Source organism: Odocoileus virginianus, chromosome 11, assembly GCF_023699985.2.
Source record: "Odocoileus virginianus isolate 20LAN1187 ecotype Illinois chromosome 11, Ovbor_1.2, whole genome shotgun sequence".
NCBI classification, from domain to species: Eukaryota; Metazoa; Chordata; class Mammalia; order Artiodactyla; family Cervidae; genus Odocoileus; species Odocoileus virginianus.
The window spans coordinates 3,393,791-3,414,182 of record NC_069684.1 but is presented as its reverse complement, the minus strand read 5'-3'; the positions used below and the strand labels follow the sequence as shown (position 1 = coordinate 3,414,182).

General features: G+C 44.3%; 1 protein-coding gene across 1 annotated transcript in view; it reads right to left on the bottom strand.

The window, feature by feature from the left end:
• Positions 1–18,344: 18,344 nt before the first annotated feature.
• Positions 18,345–20,392, bottom strand: part of ATP6V1G3 (ATPase H+ transporting V1 subunit G3) — a 19,905-nt gene continuing 17,857 nt past the window's right edge. Inside the window, exon 3 of the mRNA XM_020907325.2 lies at positions 18,345–18,557. Coding sequence (XP_020762984.1) covers positions 18,384–18,557 — 174 coding nt within the window. The 3' untranslated portion in view covers positions 18,345–18,383. The remainder of the gene's footprint in view (positions 18,558–20,392) is intronic.

The window sequence follows — 20,392 nt, the reverse complement described above, 5'->3', positions numbered from 1 at the left end:
GATGAGAAGTTTAAATAGCATCACTGACTCAAGGGACATGAATTGGAACAAACTCTGGGAGCTAGTGAAGGACAGAGAAGCCGGGTGTGCTGCAGTCCATGGGGTCACAGAGTCTGACGGGATATCGACTGAACAACAGCAGCATGGGTAAGTTGCATGAGAGATAGCAAAATGGAGTAAACACTTGTAGGACAAGGTTAAGGTCACAGACGGAGATAAAGAGTCTAAGCAGGGACAGTAGAGGCACAACCTCCAGGTCCCCAGGAGTATTTGTAGCGGTCAGTCTATGGGATTAAAACTGACAGATTAAGAAAGAGAAATTGTGGATAATGGGAAGTTCTCTAGAACCAGTCATTTGTCAATGGACATTTAGGTTGCTTCCTTGGCTATTGTGAATAGTGCTGCAATGAACATTGGGGTGCTTGTATATTTCAATTACGGTTGTTTCTGGATATACACCCAGGAGTGGAATTGCAGGGTCATATGTTAACTCCACTCCAGTACTCTTGCCTGGAGAATCCCAGGGACAGAGGAGCCTGTTGGGCTGCCATCTATGGGGTTGCACAGAGTTGAACACGACTGACATGACTTAGCAGTAGCAGCCTGGTGACTCTATTTTTATTTTTTAAAGGCACCTCCATGCCATTCTCAATTCAGGTTGTACCAATTTATACTCCCACCAACAGTATAGAAGGGTTCATTTTTCTCCACACCTTGTGAAGTAAGCCAGATGAAAAAAAGACAACGGACCTATTTCCAAAACAGAAAGAGACTCACAGACCAAAAAACAAGCTTAAGGTTGCCAAAGGGGAATGGGGAAGGGGAGGGATAAATTAGGAGTTTGGGATTAAAATATGCACACCACTATATATAAAATAAATAACTAATGAGGACCTACTGTATAGCACAGGGAACTATACTTGATATTTTGTAACAACCTACAAGGGAAAAGAAAGAAAAAAGAATATCTGAATCACCGTACTGTAACCTGAAGCTAACCTGATATTGTAATTCAACTATGGGTTTGTGAGCTGAGTCACTTCAGTCGTGTCCAAAACTCTTTTCAACCCGATGGACTGTAGCCCACCAGGCTCTTCTGTCCGTGGGATTCTCCAGGCAAGAACACGGGAGTGGGTTGCCATGCCCTCCTCCAGGGGACCTTCCCGACCCAGGGATCGAACCTGCGTCTCTTTGCATCTCCTGCTGTGGCAGGTGGGTTCTTTATAGCACTAGTGCCACCTGGAAAGCCCGCTTCACCTATACTTCAATTTTTTAAAGAAGAATATATTGCTTGAAAACAAAAAGAAAAGTAACCTGACCATTGGTCTGAACTGGGCCGATGGATGAGCTCTGGGATAAGGTGACCACACGCCTGCTCGGGCCGCAGACTCCTTCGCAGGGCTCCTGGGATCAGCTCCCTCTTGCTGTGCCCCAGGCTCAGTGCAGCCGGAGCTCTGCGTCTGAAGCGTCTGCATCAGGGGCGCCAGGTTACGAAACCAATAGACACGCGTCTGCAGATTGAATGATTATGTAACCTTGTGCGGGATATTTAATCTTTCCGAGCCTCAAGTTTTTTCACCTGTAAAATAGAATAACAACTTTCTGAATAAAAGATAGCATTTCTTTCACAAAAACAGGAGATGAGGAACAAACCTGTAAAACTGTCAAAGAGAATAAAAATAATAAAAGTATAAAACTGATGTGAATGATGAAAAATGAAAATGTAAAGTTATGCTTGGTTATTAAAGTTATCTGTTACACTGCTACAGCCATCAAAATGAGTAGAAATAGAACTAGGATGCTACTGGGTATATCAATGGAGGCTTTTAGTGAGACGGTTCAAATTAGAGAAGAATAGGTGCAAAAGGAAATTAGAAAATTAAAATAAGGGAAGAATACATTACTCCTGTAACACAGATTTAAGAAAAATATCCGATGAATACAGTAAAAGAAAAGGCAGAAATAAAAAGAAAAGAAGATGAACCAAACAACGAGAATTTCACTTATCCTTAGAAAACAAGTGCTCTCTCTCTTTATTTTTCTTAAGCAAATTTCCCTGCACATTTCTTTGTAGCTGGCTTCTGCTATTGTTCCATATGGTGTAATTTGGGGGACATTTTCTGTGGCCCAACAGGGCACACACGTGGCAGGGATGCCAAGCTTGACTAATATACAATCGCTTTTCAGTATCATGGGATTCATCTCTAAGAAAACAGCAGATCCCAACAACCCAGGCTCAAATTTTGCATTCCATTTCCTACATAATCCAACCAGCAGAAATAGAATACCCTGCTCAGAAGAAAGGACGTTTTTGAAAAGAAGAGGTCCCTTGGCGACCCAGGGAAAGGACACAGCAAAGCAGACGGCAGGCTGGAGGATAAAGTCAACACGCTGAAAAAGGAAGACCTCCATAGCTACGGAGCACCGGCTGGGAATGGGATGCTGTAAAAATAAGATCGGGTGGGACTGGAGGATGAGAACGCTTAGAAGAGATCTGAAAGGCTTGCAGAAACAGAACTCGGAGAAGGCAGAAATATCGAGTGGGATGTCCGTCATCAACTGCTGGTTGGAACCGGCAGAGCAGCGAGGTAGGGCGGGGACGGTCGACCGCCCCCCGAGCCCCACAAAGGAAGGAGAGGCAGATGGAAGTCAGCTCTCCCTGCAGCTACTGTGAGCCAGGTTCTGCATGAGGCTGTTTGTTCCCTTTTCATCTTAATGTTTACAGCAAATTTGTGAGTTAGGCATATGTGACTTTTTTTAAAAGACATTTTCCTCTCTAATCTTTCTTTTTAAAAAAAAAATTTATTTATTTATTTGGCTGTGCTAGGTCTTAGTTGCAGTTTGCCAACTCTTTATTGCAGTATGTGGGGTTTAGTTCCCTGACCAGGGATTGAACCTGCGCCCCCTGAGCTGGAAGCATGGCGTCTTAGCCACTGGACCACCAGGGAAGTCTCATATTCTTTTCTTAAGATGAGCCGACTTGAGCCAGCTAGGTCTTGGAGAACTTTCCGTGGGCTAACCTTGCGGGACACGGCTGGGTTTCAATTAAGAGGTGTCTAACTTGAGTGTCTACTTTGCAGCCTGGACCTCTGTCACGCTTTGTTAGAGATCACAGCAAAGGTGTCTGGAGCCACTGAGAATGATCAGAAAAACTGTGGATAAATGTATCACAAGGAAAGGAGGTGAAGGGTCTGTGAAGGAGGGACATGAGGAAGACCGAGGATGTCAGGAGTAAAGAGATGACAGGACTTCCCTGGTGGTCCAGTGGTTAAGACTCTGCCTGCCAACGCAGGGGGACCAGGTTCAATCCCTAATCCAGGGAGATTCCGCATGCCTCGGGGCAGCTAAGCCCCAGGCCGCAATGACCTGTGTGCCCTAGAGCCCACACTCCCTAACAAGAGACGCCTCCGCACGGACAAGCCCACCCTCCGCAACTAGAGAGAGCCCGCGAGCAGCGATGTCAGCCTGGTGCAGCCCCCCAAAATTAAACATTTCATTTAAAAAGAGAAACGGCAAAAAAACAATACACTAATACCCCCACAAACAAATGAGTGATAGACCAGAGAATAAAGACTTACGGGTGTGTGCTACGCCTCCGTGGGCAAGACTGTTAACATCTGGTCCTCCCTTTGTCCGCAAGCACGCTTCTTCCCCTCGTCCACAGTCTTTGTTTTCTCTTGCGTTTCTCCTTATTTATTTATCTTTTTAGTTTTAGCATCCCATCATGTTTTCTTTCCAGTGTCCATCCAGTTCGCAGTTCAGTTCTACCTCTTTACCATCTTGCGCTCTAGCCTCTCCTCTCTGTACCTGCCGTGGAAGAGGACCTGCTTCTCACCCTCATCCACTCACTTGGATTCCAGCAGTAGCTTCCCAACAGATGCCTTGGTCCCCAGTTTGGTCCCACTCTCTGACCCACTGGAGGCACGCTGGTCAATGCATGTGCAAGTCTCATTATTTTACTCTACTGCGTACAGCTTCTCAAAGGCTCCTGATCCATTTCAAGCAAAGAGCAAGCTTCTTCCCGTGGTTTGAGAGGCCCTTCACAAGCTACCCTTCTAGCCTCTCCAACAGCAGTTTAAGCGCTCTCCCAGAGGCAGTCTTCCAGCTTTCTACATCTCCTCCTTTGGGCACACTTCTTTCTGCAACCGTGCCATCCCCCACTCTCCCACACGCACCAGGCTACCTCCCCATCAACCTGGCGCTTGGGCTTTCTTCCCTCCTTCTGGCAGAACAACAGGAAATTCTAAGAAAAGTTACGAATTCTAATCAAGTGAAATTCCCATGGCAGTCTTCTCGGGAAGCTAGTCTCTGACTTTGGCCTTAGGAGATGAAGATTTGCAAGACACAGCTTTTGCCCTAGAGGAATCACAGTTGTGGGGGTGAGTGGGTGGGAGGGACCAATGGACTGTGCCCTATACAACCTTCAGTTCAGTTCAGTTGCTTAGTCACGTCTGACTCTTTGTGACCCCGTGGACATGCCAGGCTTCCCTGTCCATCAGCAACTCCTGGAGCTTGCTCAAATTCATGTCCATTGAGTCAGTGATGCCATCCAACTGTTAGGTAGTTAAAATAGGGAAAAAGAGTCCAAAATGGTGGTGGCTAAAAGCCCTGGAAGGGAAAGCCCACGAAAATAGAACAAAGGAAGGTCCGAGGACCGGAGTGAGAACCTCAGGTAAAACAAACAACACTCCTGGCCGGTCCAGTTTATATAAGACAGGCCCAGGGACAGAGAAACATATAAAAAGAGGAGCCAAAGCTCGCTCTCTCTCTCACACACATGATGGGGCGCTCTTCTCTTCCCGTCTTTGGATCGAAGTGCCCTCACACCTCGAAGATGGATTTTCCTGCTATCATCTAAATAAATAGAGCTGTAACACTGAGCTGTAACAATGATTTATTTAAGAGCTATAACACGGTCTGTCCTCCGAGAGCTGTGACCCGCCAAGGGGCTTTAATGTCCGTCACTCCAAATCTTTGTTGTGACGAGACAAAGAACCAAGGAGCATACACTCACGTGACACAACCATCTCATCCTCTGTCGTCCCCTTCTCCTCCTGCCTTCAATTTTTCCCAGCATCAGGGTCTTTTCCAATGAGTCAGGTCTTTGCATCAAGTGGTCAAAGTATTGGAGCTTCAGCATCAGTACTTCCAATGAATATTCAGGACTGATTACCATTAGGATGGACTGGTTGGATCTCCTTGCAGTCCAAGGGACTCTCAAGAGTCTTCTCCAACACCACAGTTCAAAAGCATCAATTCTTCGGTGCTTTGCTTTCTTCACTGTCCAACTCTCACATCCATACATGACCACTGGAAAAACCATAGTTTTGACTAGATGGACCTTTGTTGGCAAAGTAATGCTCTGCTTTTTAATATGCTATCTAGGTTGATCACAATTTTCCTTCCAAGGAGTAAGCGTCTTTTAATGTCATGGCTGCAATCATCATCTGCAGTGATTTTGGAGCCTAAGAAAATAAAGTCTGTCACTGTTTCCACTGTTTCCCCATCTATTTCCCATGAAGTGATGGGACCGGATGCCATGATCTTAGTTTTCTGAATGTTGAGCTTTCAGCCAACTTTTTCACTCTCACCTACATCAAGAGGCTCTTTAGTTCCTCTTCACTTTCTGCCATAATGGTGGTATCATCCGCATATCTGAGGTTATTGGTATTTCTCCCGGCAATCTTGATTCCAGCTTGTGTTTCTTCCAGCCCAGCGTTTCTCATGATGCACTCTGCATATAAGTTAAATGAGCTGGGTGACAATATACAGGTAAACTCAGATAAGACCTCACAAATGAGATAAACCTTTAACCCTAGTGAAACAGACCAGGATCCTGTGGGGCTCCTGGGCACAGGGGCCTTTCTGTCTCCCTTTTTGTTGTTTATAGGGAGTGCCCCCAGCCTCCAAGACCTTCCCAGAGTCCAAACAGTTGCTGATCAAGGGAGGGGCAGCCAAGAGACCAACTGAGGCAAGATTTAAAGTATCAGAGAAGCTCACCAAGAAGGTCGCCCGAGGGACTTCCCAGGTGGTCCAGTAGCTAAGGCTCTGTGCTCCCTATGCCGGGGGCCTGGGTTCAACCCCTGGTCAGGGAACTAGGAGCTTCCCAGGTGTCACTGGTGTAAAGAACCCACCTGCCCATGCAGAAGACATGAAAGATGCTGGTTTGATCCCTGAGTCGGGAAGAGCCACTGGAGCAGGCATGACAACCCACTCCAGTATTTTTTCCTGGAGAACCCCAGGGACAGAGGAGCCTGCCCGAGTCAGATGCGAGTGAAGCGACTCAGCATGCATGCGGCCCTGCACACACCCTCATCTTATCAGCACGCCCAGCCTTGAACTGTTAGTCTCTTCCGCTTCACCCAAAAGTCTGTCTCTGAGATTTGATTCCGCACCAGTTCAGAGAGGCCCAGCTTTTGGCATCTCCACCTGAAGAACCAGTAAAGTTTGCCAGATACAGAAACTGAAATAGAGAAAGGCAAAGAGAAAGGCAAGTTGTTATAACTGACCTTAATACTTGTCACTTGCTAATTCTACGTCTAAGACTGTTGTTTTGACTTTCTTGCCATTAGCAAGTCCTTAACTTGGGTGAGAGAGAGTGGGATTAGTTATTTTATGTACCATGTGTGTGCATACTCAGTCCTGTCCAACTTTTCGAGACCCCGTGGACTGTAGCCCACCAGGCTCCTCTGTCCGTGGGATTTCCCAGGTGAGAACACTGGAGTGGGTTGTCATTCCCTTCCCCAGAGGATCTTCCTGACCTGGGGATTGAACCTGTGTCTCTGGCATCTGCATCTGCTGTGTTGGCAGATGGATTCTTTACTGCTCCCACCTGGGAAGCCCCATCAGTTGTTTTGACTAGAGTCAATCACTCATTTCACAGCTGGGGTGGGGACGGGTATTATGTCGGTGGATATTTGCTGCCTGAGAGTTTCTCCTTCCCTTGTGTAGTCACGGCAGTTTTGAAAGTCCTTTCAAGACTGGTGGGCCGTACAACGTTCCATCAGCAGCATCACAGCGCCTTCAAACTTTGCTGATGCCAGTGGTCATCAGCGGACTTCTTGCCTCTTGTGCAGACGTTGTGCCTCACATTTGGGGCTGGTGGTTTTATTCAGGGTATTTGAGCATGTTTACATTTTTGCGTAGGAAAGAATCTGTCTGAACTGTGACTGTAAACTGTGAATTCACTAGGAAACAGGTCTTCAGAATATTGGCAAGGTTGTCATATTCACTGTAAGCTCTATTTAAATATCTTTGGGTTTGGTCTGCGGAACACATATGTTCTTATTAATTGACTGCACGTTAATAAGAATGATAACAAGTTAACACTGGTAGATGCTTTTTCGATGGAAGTGCTAGCATGATAAAGCAGGCCCTGTTAAACTTTTGTTCTATTGGATTTTACTTCTCCAAACATAAACAATTTACTTTAAAATGAGGTGATTGCATCATGGTCTGTTTAAACTGGCTGCAAACATAAATCACACTGGTTTTCTGCCATTCTGCACCTCACCATCCCCTACTACACTTATTCCTCTCTTAAATCAGTGTATTTGCTTAGTTCTTTTTCAGCTGTAATAATGATAATAATTGTCATTATTATTATAAACTCATACAGCACACAAAATGTGCCTGGCAGCACTCTGGGAGTTTTCTGGGAACCTGGTTATTTAGTATTCATCGTAACTCTTTGTGGTAACACCATCACTCTTTGTTCTAGGAACGAGGGAGCTATAACACACAGAGGTGAGTAACATGTTCACAGTCACAGTCAGGAACTAATGGTGCTGGCCATGAGTCCAGACAGTCTAGCTGCAGAGCTGGTCTGACATGAACTCTTTAGCCAGGGTGATAGTCAACATGCTTCTCTTCCCAGAGTCATAACAGGAGTCTAATTGATTTCAGGACACAGAGAACCCCATGCCTTCAAAACATCCCCTCTCACACTGGAGGCAGGAGGAGCAGGAACATGGACGAGGTGGTTACCGTCATGGCTGTGTCTGTATTTCCCATCTCAAAAGTGTGATTCAACAGGATTCAGCAGTCGTGGTTGAATAAATGAGTGGATGAGGGTCGACTACTACTCAGGATGTAAGATCTGCAGCTATGTCACTGGTAAGTGGCTCCTTCAGGCCGCTCTGGAAGGTCAGTGAAGCAACTATCTGTACCAGGGATGCCTCCTAAGGCCAGCATCACACCGACCTGGGAGGATGGAGAAGGAAGCAGGACCACCAGTTAGAAACAGCAGCTATGATGTCCCCGCTTGTTCTCTCACTGATAAAATAGAGCCATCATGTTGTCAACAACCTCTGGATTCCTATCTTTAGAGAATTTCCTGGTAGTCCAGTCAGGGCTTCCCTGAAAGCTCAGGTGGTAAACAATCCGCCTGCGATGCAGGAGACCCCAGTTCAGTTCCTGGGTTGGGAAGATCCTCTGGAGAAGGGATAGGCTACTCACTCTGGTATTCTTGGGCTTGCCTTGTGGCTCAGCTGGTAAAGAATCCGCCTGCAGTGCGGGAGACCTGGGTTCAATCCCTGGGTTGGGAAGACCCCCTGGAGAAGGGAAAGGCTACCCACTCCAGTGTTCTGACCTGGAGAATTCCTGGCCGGTATTGTCCATGGGGTCGCAAAGAGTCGGACACGACTGAGTGACTTTCACTTCACTGGTGGTCCAGTGGTTAGGACTTGGTCCTTTTACTACTGTGGCCTGGGTTCAATCCCTGGTTGGGGAACTAAGATCCTGCAAGTCATATGGCATGGCTAAAAATATAGATAGACAGAGTCCTATCTTTATTTTTAGTGCTTTTCTTCCAGCAATCTTGTTTTCTCTAAGTCTAGGGCTTCCCTGATAAGCTCAGTTGGTAAAGAATCTGCCTGCAATGCAGAAGATCCTGGTTCGATTCCTGGGATAGGAAGATTCCCTGGAGAAGGGAAAGGCTACCCACCCTAGTATTCTGGCCTGGAGAATTCCATGGACTGTATAGTCCATGGGGTCGCAGGGAGTCAGACACGACTGAGCAACTCTCACTTTCACTTTCAGGGCTATGATAGCCATTTTGAGAATTATCTCAGGGCAACTTTTGAGCTGAAGGAAGCAAGACAGGAGAGCAGATCTCAGGTCTTGGATGATGAGTCTTGAGGTGGAACCAGACCACCTGCCCACCCCTGCCCGCTCCTGAATCCCACCATCACCAGAGAAAAGCGCACAACTGGCATCATCTCATTCTACAAGGATGACAGTGCATCTCATTTTGATACTCAACGCTGCTTGGTAATCCTATTACATGTCCCTAGCATAGCTTTCTTCTTACTTCCTAAAATGATCATTTCTCCCCTTGTTTTGTCTCAATGCTGCTGCTGCTGCTAAGTCGCTTTAGTCGTGTCCGACTCTGTGTGACCCCAGAGACGGCAGCCCACCAGGCTCCCCCGTCCCTGCGATTCTCCAGGCAAGAACACTGGAGTGGGTTGCCATATCCTTCTCCAATGCATGAAAGTGAAAAGCGAAACTGAAGTCGCTCAGTCGTGTCCGACTCTCAGCGACCCCATGGACTGCAGCCCACCAGGCCCCTCGGTCCATGGGATTTTCCCAGCAAGAGTACTGGAGTGGGGTGCCATTGCCTTCTCCCTTGTCTTGATAAGTCTCCTAAAATTTCTCACCCAGCTAATCATTTTCCTCCTATTCATTAAGATGCAAACAACAACGACAGCAGTAAATGAGACATGAAATTTGTCATCTTCTGAGCACTAAATCTACCTACCCACTTGTATATCAATTCCACTGTTATGTTCCAGTTCACACAAGAGGCCCTACTTTTATCGAAGATCAACTCCTGTTTGAATGAGAATCCTATGCTTCTTTTCCCCACAGGGAAATGGCTTCTGCAATAGTTTATTCTATTCTGCATTGCAATCTTTGCTTCTTTAGTGGAATCTCAGTTGTTGTTTGGGATTGGCTGGCTTCATCTCCTTGCAGTCCAAGGGACTCTGAAGAGTCTTCTCCAACACCACAGTTCAAAAGCATCGATTCTTCAGCATTCAACTTCCTTTATGGTCCAACTATTACATCCATACATGCCTACTGGAAAAACCATTGTATAGCTTTGATTTGTAGCTTTGACTATATAGATCTTTGTTGGCAAAGTCATGTCTCTGCTTTTTAATACACTGTCTAGGTCTGTCATCGGAGAAGGCAATGGCACCCCACTCCAGTACTCTTGCCCGGAAAATCCCATGTGTGGAGAAGCCTGGTGGGCTGCAGTCCATGGGGTCGTGAAGAGTCGGACACGACTGAGCGACTTCACTTTCACTTTTCACTTTCACGCATTGGAGAAGGAAATGGCAACCGATTCCAGTGTTCTTGCCTGGGGAATCCCAGGGATGGGGGAGCCTGGTAGGCTGCCGTCTGTGGGGTCGCACACAGTCAGACACGACTGAAGTGACTTAGCAGCAGCAGCAGGTCTGTCATAGCTTTTCTTCCAAGGAGCAAATGTCTTTGAATTTCATGGCTGCAGCCATGATTCTGGAGCCCAAGAAAATACAATCTGTCAGCGTTTTCTACTTTTTCCCTATCTGCTTGCCATGAAGTGATGGGACTGGATGCCATGATCTTGGTTTTTATAATGCTGAGTTTGAAGACAGCTTTTTACTCTCTGCTCCCACCCTCATCAAGAGGCTCTCTAGTTCCTCTTCACTTTCTGCCATTAGAACGGCACAATTTGCATATCTGAGGCTGTGGATATTTCTCTCTGCAGTCTCGATTTTAGCCTGTGATTCATCCAGCCCAACATTTTGCATGATGTGCTTTGCACATAAGTTAAATTAAACAAGGTGACAGATAAATAACCTTGCCATATGCTTTTCCCAATTTTGAACCAGCCCATTGTTCCATGTAAGGTTCTAACTGTTGCTTTTTGACCTGCATACAGGTTTCTCAGGAGACAATTAAGGTGGTCTGGTATGCCCATCTCTTCAAGAATTTTCCACAGTTTCTTGTGATCCACACAGTCAAATGCTTTAGCGTAGTTCATGAAGCAGAAGTAGATGTTTTTCTGGAATTCTGTTTATTTCTCTACGATCCAAGGAATGTTGGCAATTTGATCTCAGCTTCCTCTGCCTTTTCTAAACCCAGCTTGTATATCTGAAAGTTCTTGGTTGACATACTGCTGAAGCCTAGATTGAAGAATTTTGTGCATAACCTTACTAGCATCCGAGATGAGTGAAATTGTATGGTAGTTTGAACATTCTTTGGGATTGGAATGAAAACTGACTTTTTCTAGTCCTGTGGCTACTGCTGAGTTTTCCAAATTTGCTGACATATTGAGTGCCACACTTAACAGCATCATCTTTTAGGATTTGAAATAGCTCAGCTGGAATTCCATCACCTCCACTAGCTTTGTTTGTAAGTGATGCTTCCTAAGGCCCACTTGACTTCACCCTCCAGGATGTCTGGCTCTAGGTGAGTGATCACACCATCATGGTTATCCCAGTCATTGAGACGTTTTTTGTATAGTTCTTCTGTGTATTCTTGCCACCTTGTTTTAATCTCTTCTGCTTCTGTTAGGTCCCTACCATTTCTGACCTTTATTGTGCCCATCTTTGTATGAAATGTTCCCTTGATATCTCCAATTTTCTTGAAGAGATCTCTAGTCTTTCCCATTCTACTGTTTTCCTCTACTTCTTTGCATTGATCATCTAAGAGGTTTTCTTATCTCTCCTTGTTATTCTCTGGAACTCTGCATTCAATTGGATATCTTTCTTTTTCTCCCTGTTTTTCTCTTCTCTACTTTTGTCAGCTGTTTTTAAAGCCTCTTCAGACAACCATTTTACTTTCTTGTGTTTCTTTTTCTTGGTAATGGTTTTGATCACTGACTCCTGTTCAGTGTTACAAACCTCTGTCCATATTTCTTCAGGCATTCAGTTTATCAGATCTAATCCCTTGAATCTGTTTCTCCCCTCCATTGTATAATCATAAGGGATTTGATTTAGGTCATACTTGGATGGCCAAGTGGTTTTCCCTACTTTCTTTAATTTAAGCCTGAAGTTTACAATAAGGAGCTGATGATCTGAGTCACAGTCAGCTCCCAGTCTTGTTTTTGCTGACTGTGTAGAGCTTCTCCATCTTCAGCTGCAAAGACTATAATCAATCTGATTTCAGTATTGACCTTTTGGTGATGTCCATGTGTAAAGTCATCTTTTATGTTATAGGGAAAGGGTGTTTGCTATGACCAGTGTGTTCTCTTGACAAAATTTTGTTAGCCTTTGCCCTCCTTCATTTTGTACTCCAAGGCCAAATTTGCCTGTTGCTCCAAGTATCTCTTGACTTCCTACTTTTACATTCCAATCCCCTGTTATGTAAAGGACATCTTTTATTGGTATTAATTCTAGAAGATTTTGTAGGTCCTCATAGAATTGTCAACTTCATCTTGTTTGGCATCAGTGTTTGGTGCACTGACTTGGATTACTCTGATACTGAATGGTTTGCAGTGTAAGTGAACTGAGATCATTCTGTCGTTTTTGACATTTCACCTAAGCACTGCATTTTGGACTCTTGGTTGACTATCAGGGCTACCCCATTTCTTCCAAGGGGTCCTTGCCAATAGTGGCAGGCACAATGGTCATCTGAGTTAAATCCACCCATCCTGTCCATTTTAGTTCACTGATTCCTAAGATGTCCATGTTCACTCTTGCCATTTCCTGTTTGACCACATCTATTTCCCTTGATTCGTGGACCTAACATTCCAGGTTCCTATGCAATACTGATCTGCACAGCATCGGACTTTACTTTCACCACCAGACACATCTACAGCTGAGCGTCATTTCCACTTTGGCCCCGTTGCTTCATCCTTTATGGAGCTCTTGGTAATTACCCTCTGCTCGTCCCCAGTAGCATATCAGACTCCTTCTGACCTGGGGGCTCATCTCCCCGTGTCATATCTTTTTGCCTTTTCATACTGTTCATGGGGTTCTTGGGACAAGGATGTTGAAGTGGTTTGCCATTCCCTCCTCCAGTGGACCACGTCCATCTTTGGTGGCCCTGCATGCCATGGCTCATAGCTTCACTGAGTTGTCCAAGCCTCTTCACCAGGACAAGGCTGTGACCCACGAAGGGGTGGGTGGTTTACATGATCTCTTCTTTGCTCACTCAAGTGTGATGGTCAACTGCAAACAATGTGGTTCTGCTGATCGAGGCTGGGTCCTTACATGCTGTGATAACCTTGGTTCTAGAATAGCTTTAGCTTCAATATTTCAATGTTGGCTTCTTGGCACACTCTGACCAGCTCTATTCCAGGTCAGTCTATTTGGAAGGTTAATAGGGTTGATTTTCTGGTGACAATTACTGATTGTGTGTGCGTGTCTTTGTGTGTGTGTGTGTGTGTGTGTGTGTGTGTATGCATGCTAGTATAGAGGCAAAAAAGTCTGAAATCTTTTTATCCCTCTACATTTCTGCAAATGGCATGGTTTTGTTTACAAATAGATTGGAAATGATTAAGAACTTAATAAAGTCATTGTTCATGTTAGAAAGAATGAAAATAAAAATAGAGGAGGATTCTAGGCACCCTTCTGTGTGAGGACTTGTGGGGACAGATGAAGTCTGCAGGATGAGGATATGTGTGGAAAGCTCAGCTTTTTTTGTGACTGAGGAAGCTGGCAGAAATAAGTGAGTTATCTCTGAAATATGTAAAACTCTCTCGTATGTAAATAGAGTAAACTCTGGTGACTGCCATCTGTGAGAGCGTAAGAGTTCTTGGAAAATGACTCATTCAGTTAAGCAAAGACATGAAACCAAATTTGCATAGTAAAACTATGTGAGTTACAGGGAATCTATAATGCTGGGTATTAGCACATACTCCTGCTAACACGGTGCTTAGGGTAGTTGTGGAGTCATGGAAAAATTAACAGATACTACACAAGTGGGTGAGAAAATTGCTCATAGTGGGAACCACTCTTTGAAATTGACTTGGTTTAGTTGGTGGGACTAGATGTGGAAGACCTGTTATTGTTGTTGTTCAGTAGCTAAGTTGAATCTGACTCTTTGCGATCCCATGAACTGCAGCACACCATGCTTCCCTGTCCTTCACTCTCTCTAGGAGTTTGCTCAATTCATGTCCCTTGGTTCGGTGATGCCATCTAACCATTTCATCCTCTGCCACCCCTTTCTTCTCTTGCCTTCAATCTTTCCCACCATCAGAATCTTTTCCAGTGAGTCAGCCCTTTGCATCAGGTAGCTAAAGTATTGGAGCTTTATAAGCTTCAGACGTTACTTTCACCACCAGACACATCTACAACTGAGCGTCATTTCCACTTTGGTCCAGCAGCTTCTTTCTTTCTGGAGCTGTTAGTAATTGCCCTCCACTCTTCCCACCAGCATACTGGACACCTTCTGACCTGGGAGTCTCACCTTCTGGTGTCATATCTTTTTGCCTCTTCATACCGTTCATGGGGCATCACAGCAAGAATACCAGAGTGGTCTGCCATTGCCCCCTGCAGTGGACCATGTTTTGTCAGGTCTCCCCACTATGACCCATCTGTCTTGGGTGGCCCCGCAGGGCAAGGCTCATAGGTTCATGGAGTCATGCAAGCCTCTTTGCCACATCAAGGCTGTGATCCGTGAAGGAGTGTAAGGATCATTTAGTTCCACACCGTTTTGTCAATTAAGCCATTAAAGAAAGAATCCAACTTGAAGATGCACTTGTGATTGCCAGGAGGAGGGATGGGGGGAAGGGATAGTTAGGGAGCTGGGATGGACATGTGCGCACTGCTCAGTTTAAAACAGATAACCACCAAGGGCCTCCTGAATAGCACGGGAAACTCTGCTCGGTGTTACATGGCGGCCTGGATGGGAGGGGAGTTGGGGGAATGGATACATACGTATGTACAGCTGAGTCCTCCTTCTGTCCACCTGAAACTGTCTCAGCATTGTTAATTGGCTGTGCTTTGGTGCCAAATAAAAAGGTAAAAAAAAAAAAAAAAAAAAAAAAGAATCTGAGGCCCAGAAAGACTGAGTTACCAGCAGGACACAGAGAACTTGAGGCAATGCTAGGATCAGACGCCATCTTCATGGCTGCCTTCTGGACGTGGGAGCTGATTCCCGCTGAGAAAAACCCTGTGCTGATTTTAGTGCATCTCCACAGTGCTTAAGGCTTAAAATAATTATCCCATCTCCTCCGCAAGCTCAGGAGTTTATCAGGTTGGGTGTTCCAGGCACTCTATCTGAGCTTTTTATATCCAGAAAATTGACATCTTGATGGTTTTCATGGGATAAGGTGTTTAAGATATTTTTCATGAGATTAGATACTCAAGGCAAATCACAAGGCTGTGTTTTTCCAAGTGATCTTCTCAGATGATGACTTTTCATGTGTGCTGTTTAATGCATTGACATGTCTTGAGCTGTAGGACAGAGTAATGAATTCTCCAAATCTGTGATGAGATGGAAATCCTGCCCTCATTTTATGGAGATGCGTTTGTTTGATGTCTTCATCTTCTCCTACAACCCTCTCCTTCCTCTGAAAAAATGAGGGACAGTGTCCTAGGAAAGTTGATATGTTTCTGCTCATTAATTGGGGAACTAGTTGTCTTTCTGGTAAAAGGAGAGCTCTACATCATAAAACCAGTGAGCTAAACTGTTTTGCTTTCATTGCCCCCAAAGTTGCAAAAATAGACAAACAAATGGAATTCAAAGTTTCTTCTGCTTACCTAATGTGAATGTAAAATTGAGTATTTCTGAGATCTAAACTGTGGTAAAATTTTAACTTTGTCTGCTAAAGGGAGACAGCGGTGCTGGTAATCTAAGTGAAAGTCACTCAGTCGTGTCAGACTCTTTGTGATCCCATGGACTATACAGTCCATGGAATTCTCCAGGCCTGAATACTGGAGTGGGTAGCTCCTTCTCCAAGGGATCTTCTCAACCCAAGGATTGAACCCAGGTCTTCCACATTACGGGCGGATTCTTTACCGGCTGAATCAGCAGGGAAGCCCAAGAATACTGGAGTGGGTAGCCTATTCTTTCTGCAGGGGCTCTTCCCGACCCAGGAATCGAATCAGGGTCTCCTGCATCGCAGGCAGATTCTTTACCAGCTAAGCTACAAGTGGAGTCTAAAAACAATGATCAGTTAGAATCATTTTCAGTTTGTGTTTGGAATTGAGTATATGCATAGTTTGGTAAAAATGAAAATTTCCTAGTTAAATTTTGTTTGGACTGGAATTAAAATTTGTCCTTATATAAATGGCATCACCAATTCAATGGACATGAACTTGGGCAAACTCCAGGAGATGGTGAGGGACAGGGAGCTATGGCACGCTGTCGTCCATGGGGTTGCAAAGATTTGGACATGACTTTGCGAGTAAACAACAGCAACAAATTATTGGAGAATCAGAGTGCCTCGGACCTTACTGGTATAAACATAGAAACTATTCGGGGAGCCAGGAGAATAAGTACAGAGACATGAGGACATTGGAGTTGTATTTCTAGATTGAAGCCTTGAATTGTTCATAGTTCTCAAGCAACTCTAGGCAAATTTCTTAATCTCATTTCCTATTGTGTGCAATGGGGATGCTAATACTACACACCACAACAGAATCGAGATAATTTATACATAGCACTTAAAAGTACCTGGTACTTAAGACTCTTGAGAGTCCCTTAGACTTAGGGAGTCCCTTAACTAGGAGATCAAACCAGTCAGTTCTAAAGGAAATCAATCTTGAATATTCACTGGCAAAACTGAGGCTAAAGCTCCAATATATTGGCTACTTGATGCGAAGAGAGAACTCATTAGAAAGACGCTGATGCTGGGAAAGATTGAGGGCAGGAGAAAGGGCTGACAGAGGATGAGAGGGTTGGGTGGCATCAGTGACTCAATGACGTGAATTTGAGCAAACTCTGGGAGACAGTGGAGGACAGGGGAGCCTAACAGGCCGCAGTCCCCGGGGTTGCAGAGTCGGACAGGACTTAGTAACTGAACTCCACCAGCAACTTCAGGAGTTGTTGAGTCTCTGGGCAGCTGGGCTCAATGGCCCACCTAGTCCCTTGAGGGTGGGAGTGGGGGCCCTGTAACAAGGGGCCACAGACCGGGGGGCTTGTGGATAACAGGAGTTTCCTTCCCACAGGCCTGCAGGCTGGACGTCTCAGGCGGAGGGGCCAGCATGACCAGGTTCAGCGAGGGTCCTCTTCCAGGCTGCAGACGCAGGGCTTCTGGAGCCTTCCGTTGCAGAAAGAGGGTGGCAGCCTCCTGGCCTCCTTTATGGTGTTAGTTCTGCCTGCGCTGCGTCCCTGTTGCTGTGTGGGCTTTCTCCAGCTGCGGCGGCCCCTCTCGCTGCGGAGCACACGCGTTTGGGCTCACAGGGTCAGGGGCCCACAGGCTTAGCTGTTCTGTAGCGTGGGGACTCTCCCCGGACCAGGGGTCGAGGCCGGTCCGCTACGCTGGCCGGAGGGCTCTCGTCCGCTGAACCCCGAGGGCGTCCTGGTCTCTTTCAATAGTGCCGCTAATCCCGTTCACCAGTGCCAGCCTCAGGACTTGGCTGTCTCCTAAAGTTCTAGCTCCAAACACCATGACGATGGGGATTAGATTTCTGCGTATGGATCTGGGGGAGGGGAACACAAACATTCAGGCCATCACACACCCTAACTTACTATTTCTCCTTTAAGGTTTTACTGTTGCTGTTCTGTTCTTTGATTTTTTGTTTTGTTTTGTTTTTAGACTAAACATGTGTGCTAGAAACTCATCTGTCTTTTTTTTTTTTTTTAATTTCTGCATGAAAGAGAAGAATATTTGCCTAGTTGAGATGAGGCAGAGAGGATAGTTACATAGCCCGTTTCTCTTTATGTATGTATACATGTGTGTATGAGTCTGTCTGTCTATCATCTCTCTTTCTATCTAGGAAGGTCTTATTCTTTGAACTAGTGATAACATCTTACTGGTTTCCTCACTGATTAATGAGTTAAATAAAATCCTTAACATATAATAATTTTATACCAATATCAGAGTCATGGTTCTATCTCCCTTAAAAATGACCTTTTAACAACCACAACTAAGAACACATTTTCTAAACTGATAAAGAGGAGAAGAAATTAGAAAAAAAAAAAAAAGACCCACACCACAAAAAATGGCCAAATCCATGTTTTTGCTCGTGTGTCAAAAATAAGTCAACTTTGCATTCTTGGCTTGCTCCAAATTAGAAGACAAGGTCACACCTAGTACCAGGAAAGCTGTGACAACTTCTTTGTTGGTTTGCTTTTAAATTCGGTATTCGTGTGTGAGTTACGTCACATGAAAATCTGTAGATGTGTGGTAAATTTAAGATGTACATTTCAAATCTCTTAATACAAACATGAAGCCATAAGCAACCAGGGGCATGAAAGCACTCTTTATTGAACAGTCAGATGCACATTTAGTTGGCGAGTCTGTAGTTGACATGGATCTCTGGTTTCACGTCACAGACGATGCTTAAAAGCTCGTTGATCACACTTTCCATGGACTTGCTGTAGCTTGCATGCAGTTCTTTTATCTTCCCTAGGGTTTGCACTTCTATTTCTTCTAAGACATTGCTCTGAGAGCCCATTATCTACCAAAAGAAAACAGAATTCACTACACTGTACATCATTTTAAAATTTACTTGTTTTGTAAGTTAAATTCCATTTGGATTATCTTTTTTTTTTCCAGAATTTTCTCAGAGAATGGATAAGGTCACCAACGCTGTGAGTGGGATGGGTAAACTTTTCTAATAAATACATAATCTGCAAAAAAGGTCAAAGCTGAATCACTATGCTGTACAACTGAAACTGTATTGTAAATCAACTATTAAAAAAAAAAAAGGAAGCTGGCCACAGCAGGTGACTTCTAAGTTGACCTTCACACAGTACAGATTGAGGGCAAGTTCACAATCATTATATTAATACCATGCTCAGAAGTTTTTTTCATCTATTTACGATCGTTTCCACTGACTTCCTGTGTCCTACTTTCTGAATTAAAAGTCTGGCAAATAAAGTTGAAAGACATCATTAAACCCATTATTGCTGGTCTTTAAAGAGCAAATAGCTGGTTTGTGAGTTTTTAAAATACATTATCTGAACTCTTTAAATCTGTCTTTTTAGGAATATACAGCCACAATATGCCCCATAAGATACCTTCACAAGCCCAGATATATCATTTATTGTGTGTGTTCAGATACTCAGTCGTGTCCAACTCTCTGCGACGCTATGGACCATAGCCTACCGATTCCTCAGTCCATGGGATTCTCCTGACAAGAATACTGGAGTGGGTTCATTTCCTCCTCCAGGAGATCTTCCCGACACAGAGATTGAACCCATGTCTCCTGCATTGACTTCAGTTTTTTTTAACAGGGAACCACTTGGGAAGCGCATGGGTAGGTATATTCGATGCATTTTTGATTTCAATAGTTTCCACTTGCCATGCGTTTACCAGAAATTAAGCCCAGTGTAAGCTGAAGAAGACCTGTACATGTTGGTTTAGTCCCATTACAGCTTTAGACTCAGTGTAACTTACCTTTCTGGTTGTTTTTTCACTAACAGTGATCATCAGTATTTCCTATCGGCTCCTCTCTCTCTTAGCTTCTCTGTCAAATAATGATATGATTGAAATATAATTTCCATGAACAGTATGAAAAAGCAAAAAGATAATACCCGAGGAGTTACCAATTTAAAGAGATTCTGCGGTGAAACCCCTTGTAATGTTACCCTTTGCTAGAGCAAACAGTCAGCTCCTAATTGGTCTCCTCTGTAAACTCAGCGTTTCTTGAACAGGGGATTGTGAAGGCAATACAGCTGGCTTTTGTTTGTTTGTTTTTCTCTTCCCCGAGTGTTTGGGGAAAGCATGCATTTAATTTAGTCCAGGAGACTCCAGTGATGATTGACTTTCACTTCAAGGTTGTTAGACTGTTCTAAATTCTAGAATCCGAATGATCTTTCTGGGTCCCAAACTTGAAATCAAATGTCACTGAGGCATCAGGTTCAAGTTCTTTTCTGTTTATAGTTCAGTCAACTGGGTCTTTCTAGTTCAAACAAAATCATTTTGAAGTGATACAGCTTCTAAGACATCAAATAGCTTTTATAAAATAGCATTTTGATAAGTGTATACACAAGAAGCACAGACATGTGAATGGAATTTTCCTTGCTACAAAGATGTTGAAAAATAATAGAAAACTACTTACCAAAGTAGTTCTACCAAAATTAAAAATTTCCTCTAAATCCAATATTGGATTTTATACCAAACTAAAAAAAAAAAATTACCATTACTAAATTCAATGTCTTAAGTAGTGAAAAATTTAAAAGACACACTGTTATAAAACTACAATATTACCTATTTTTTTGGAGAAGTATTAAAAATAGTTATTATTAGGCTGGATTACTGCAGCTGTCCCATTGGACTTTGGAAATTTTC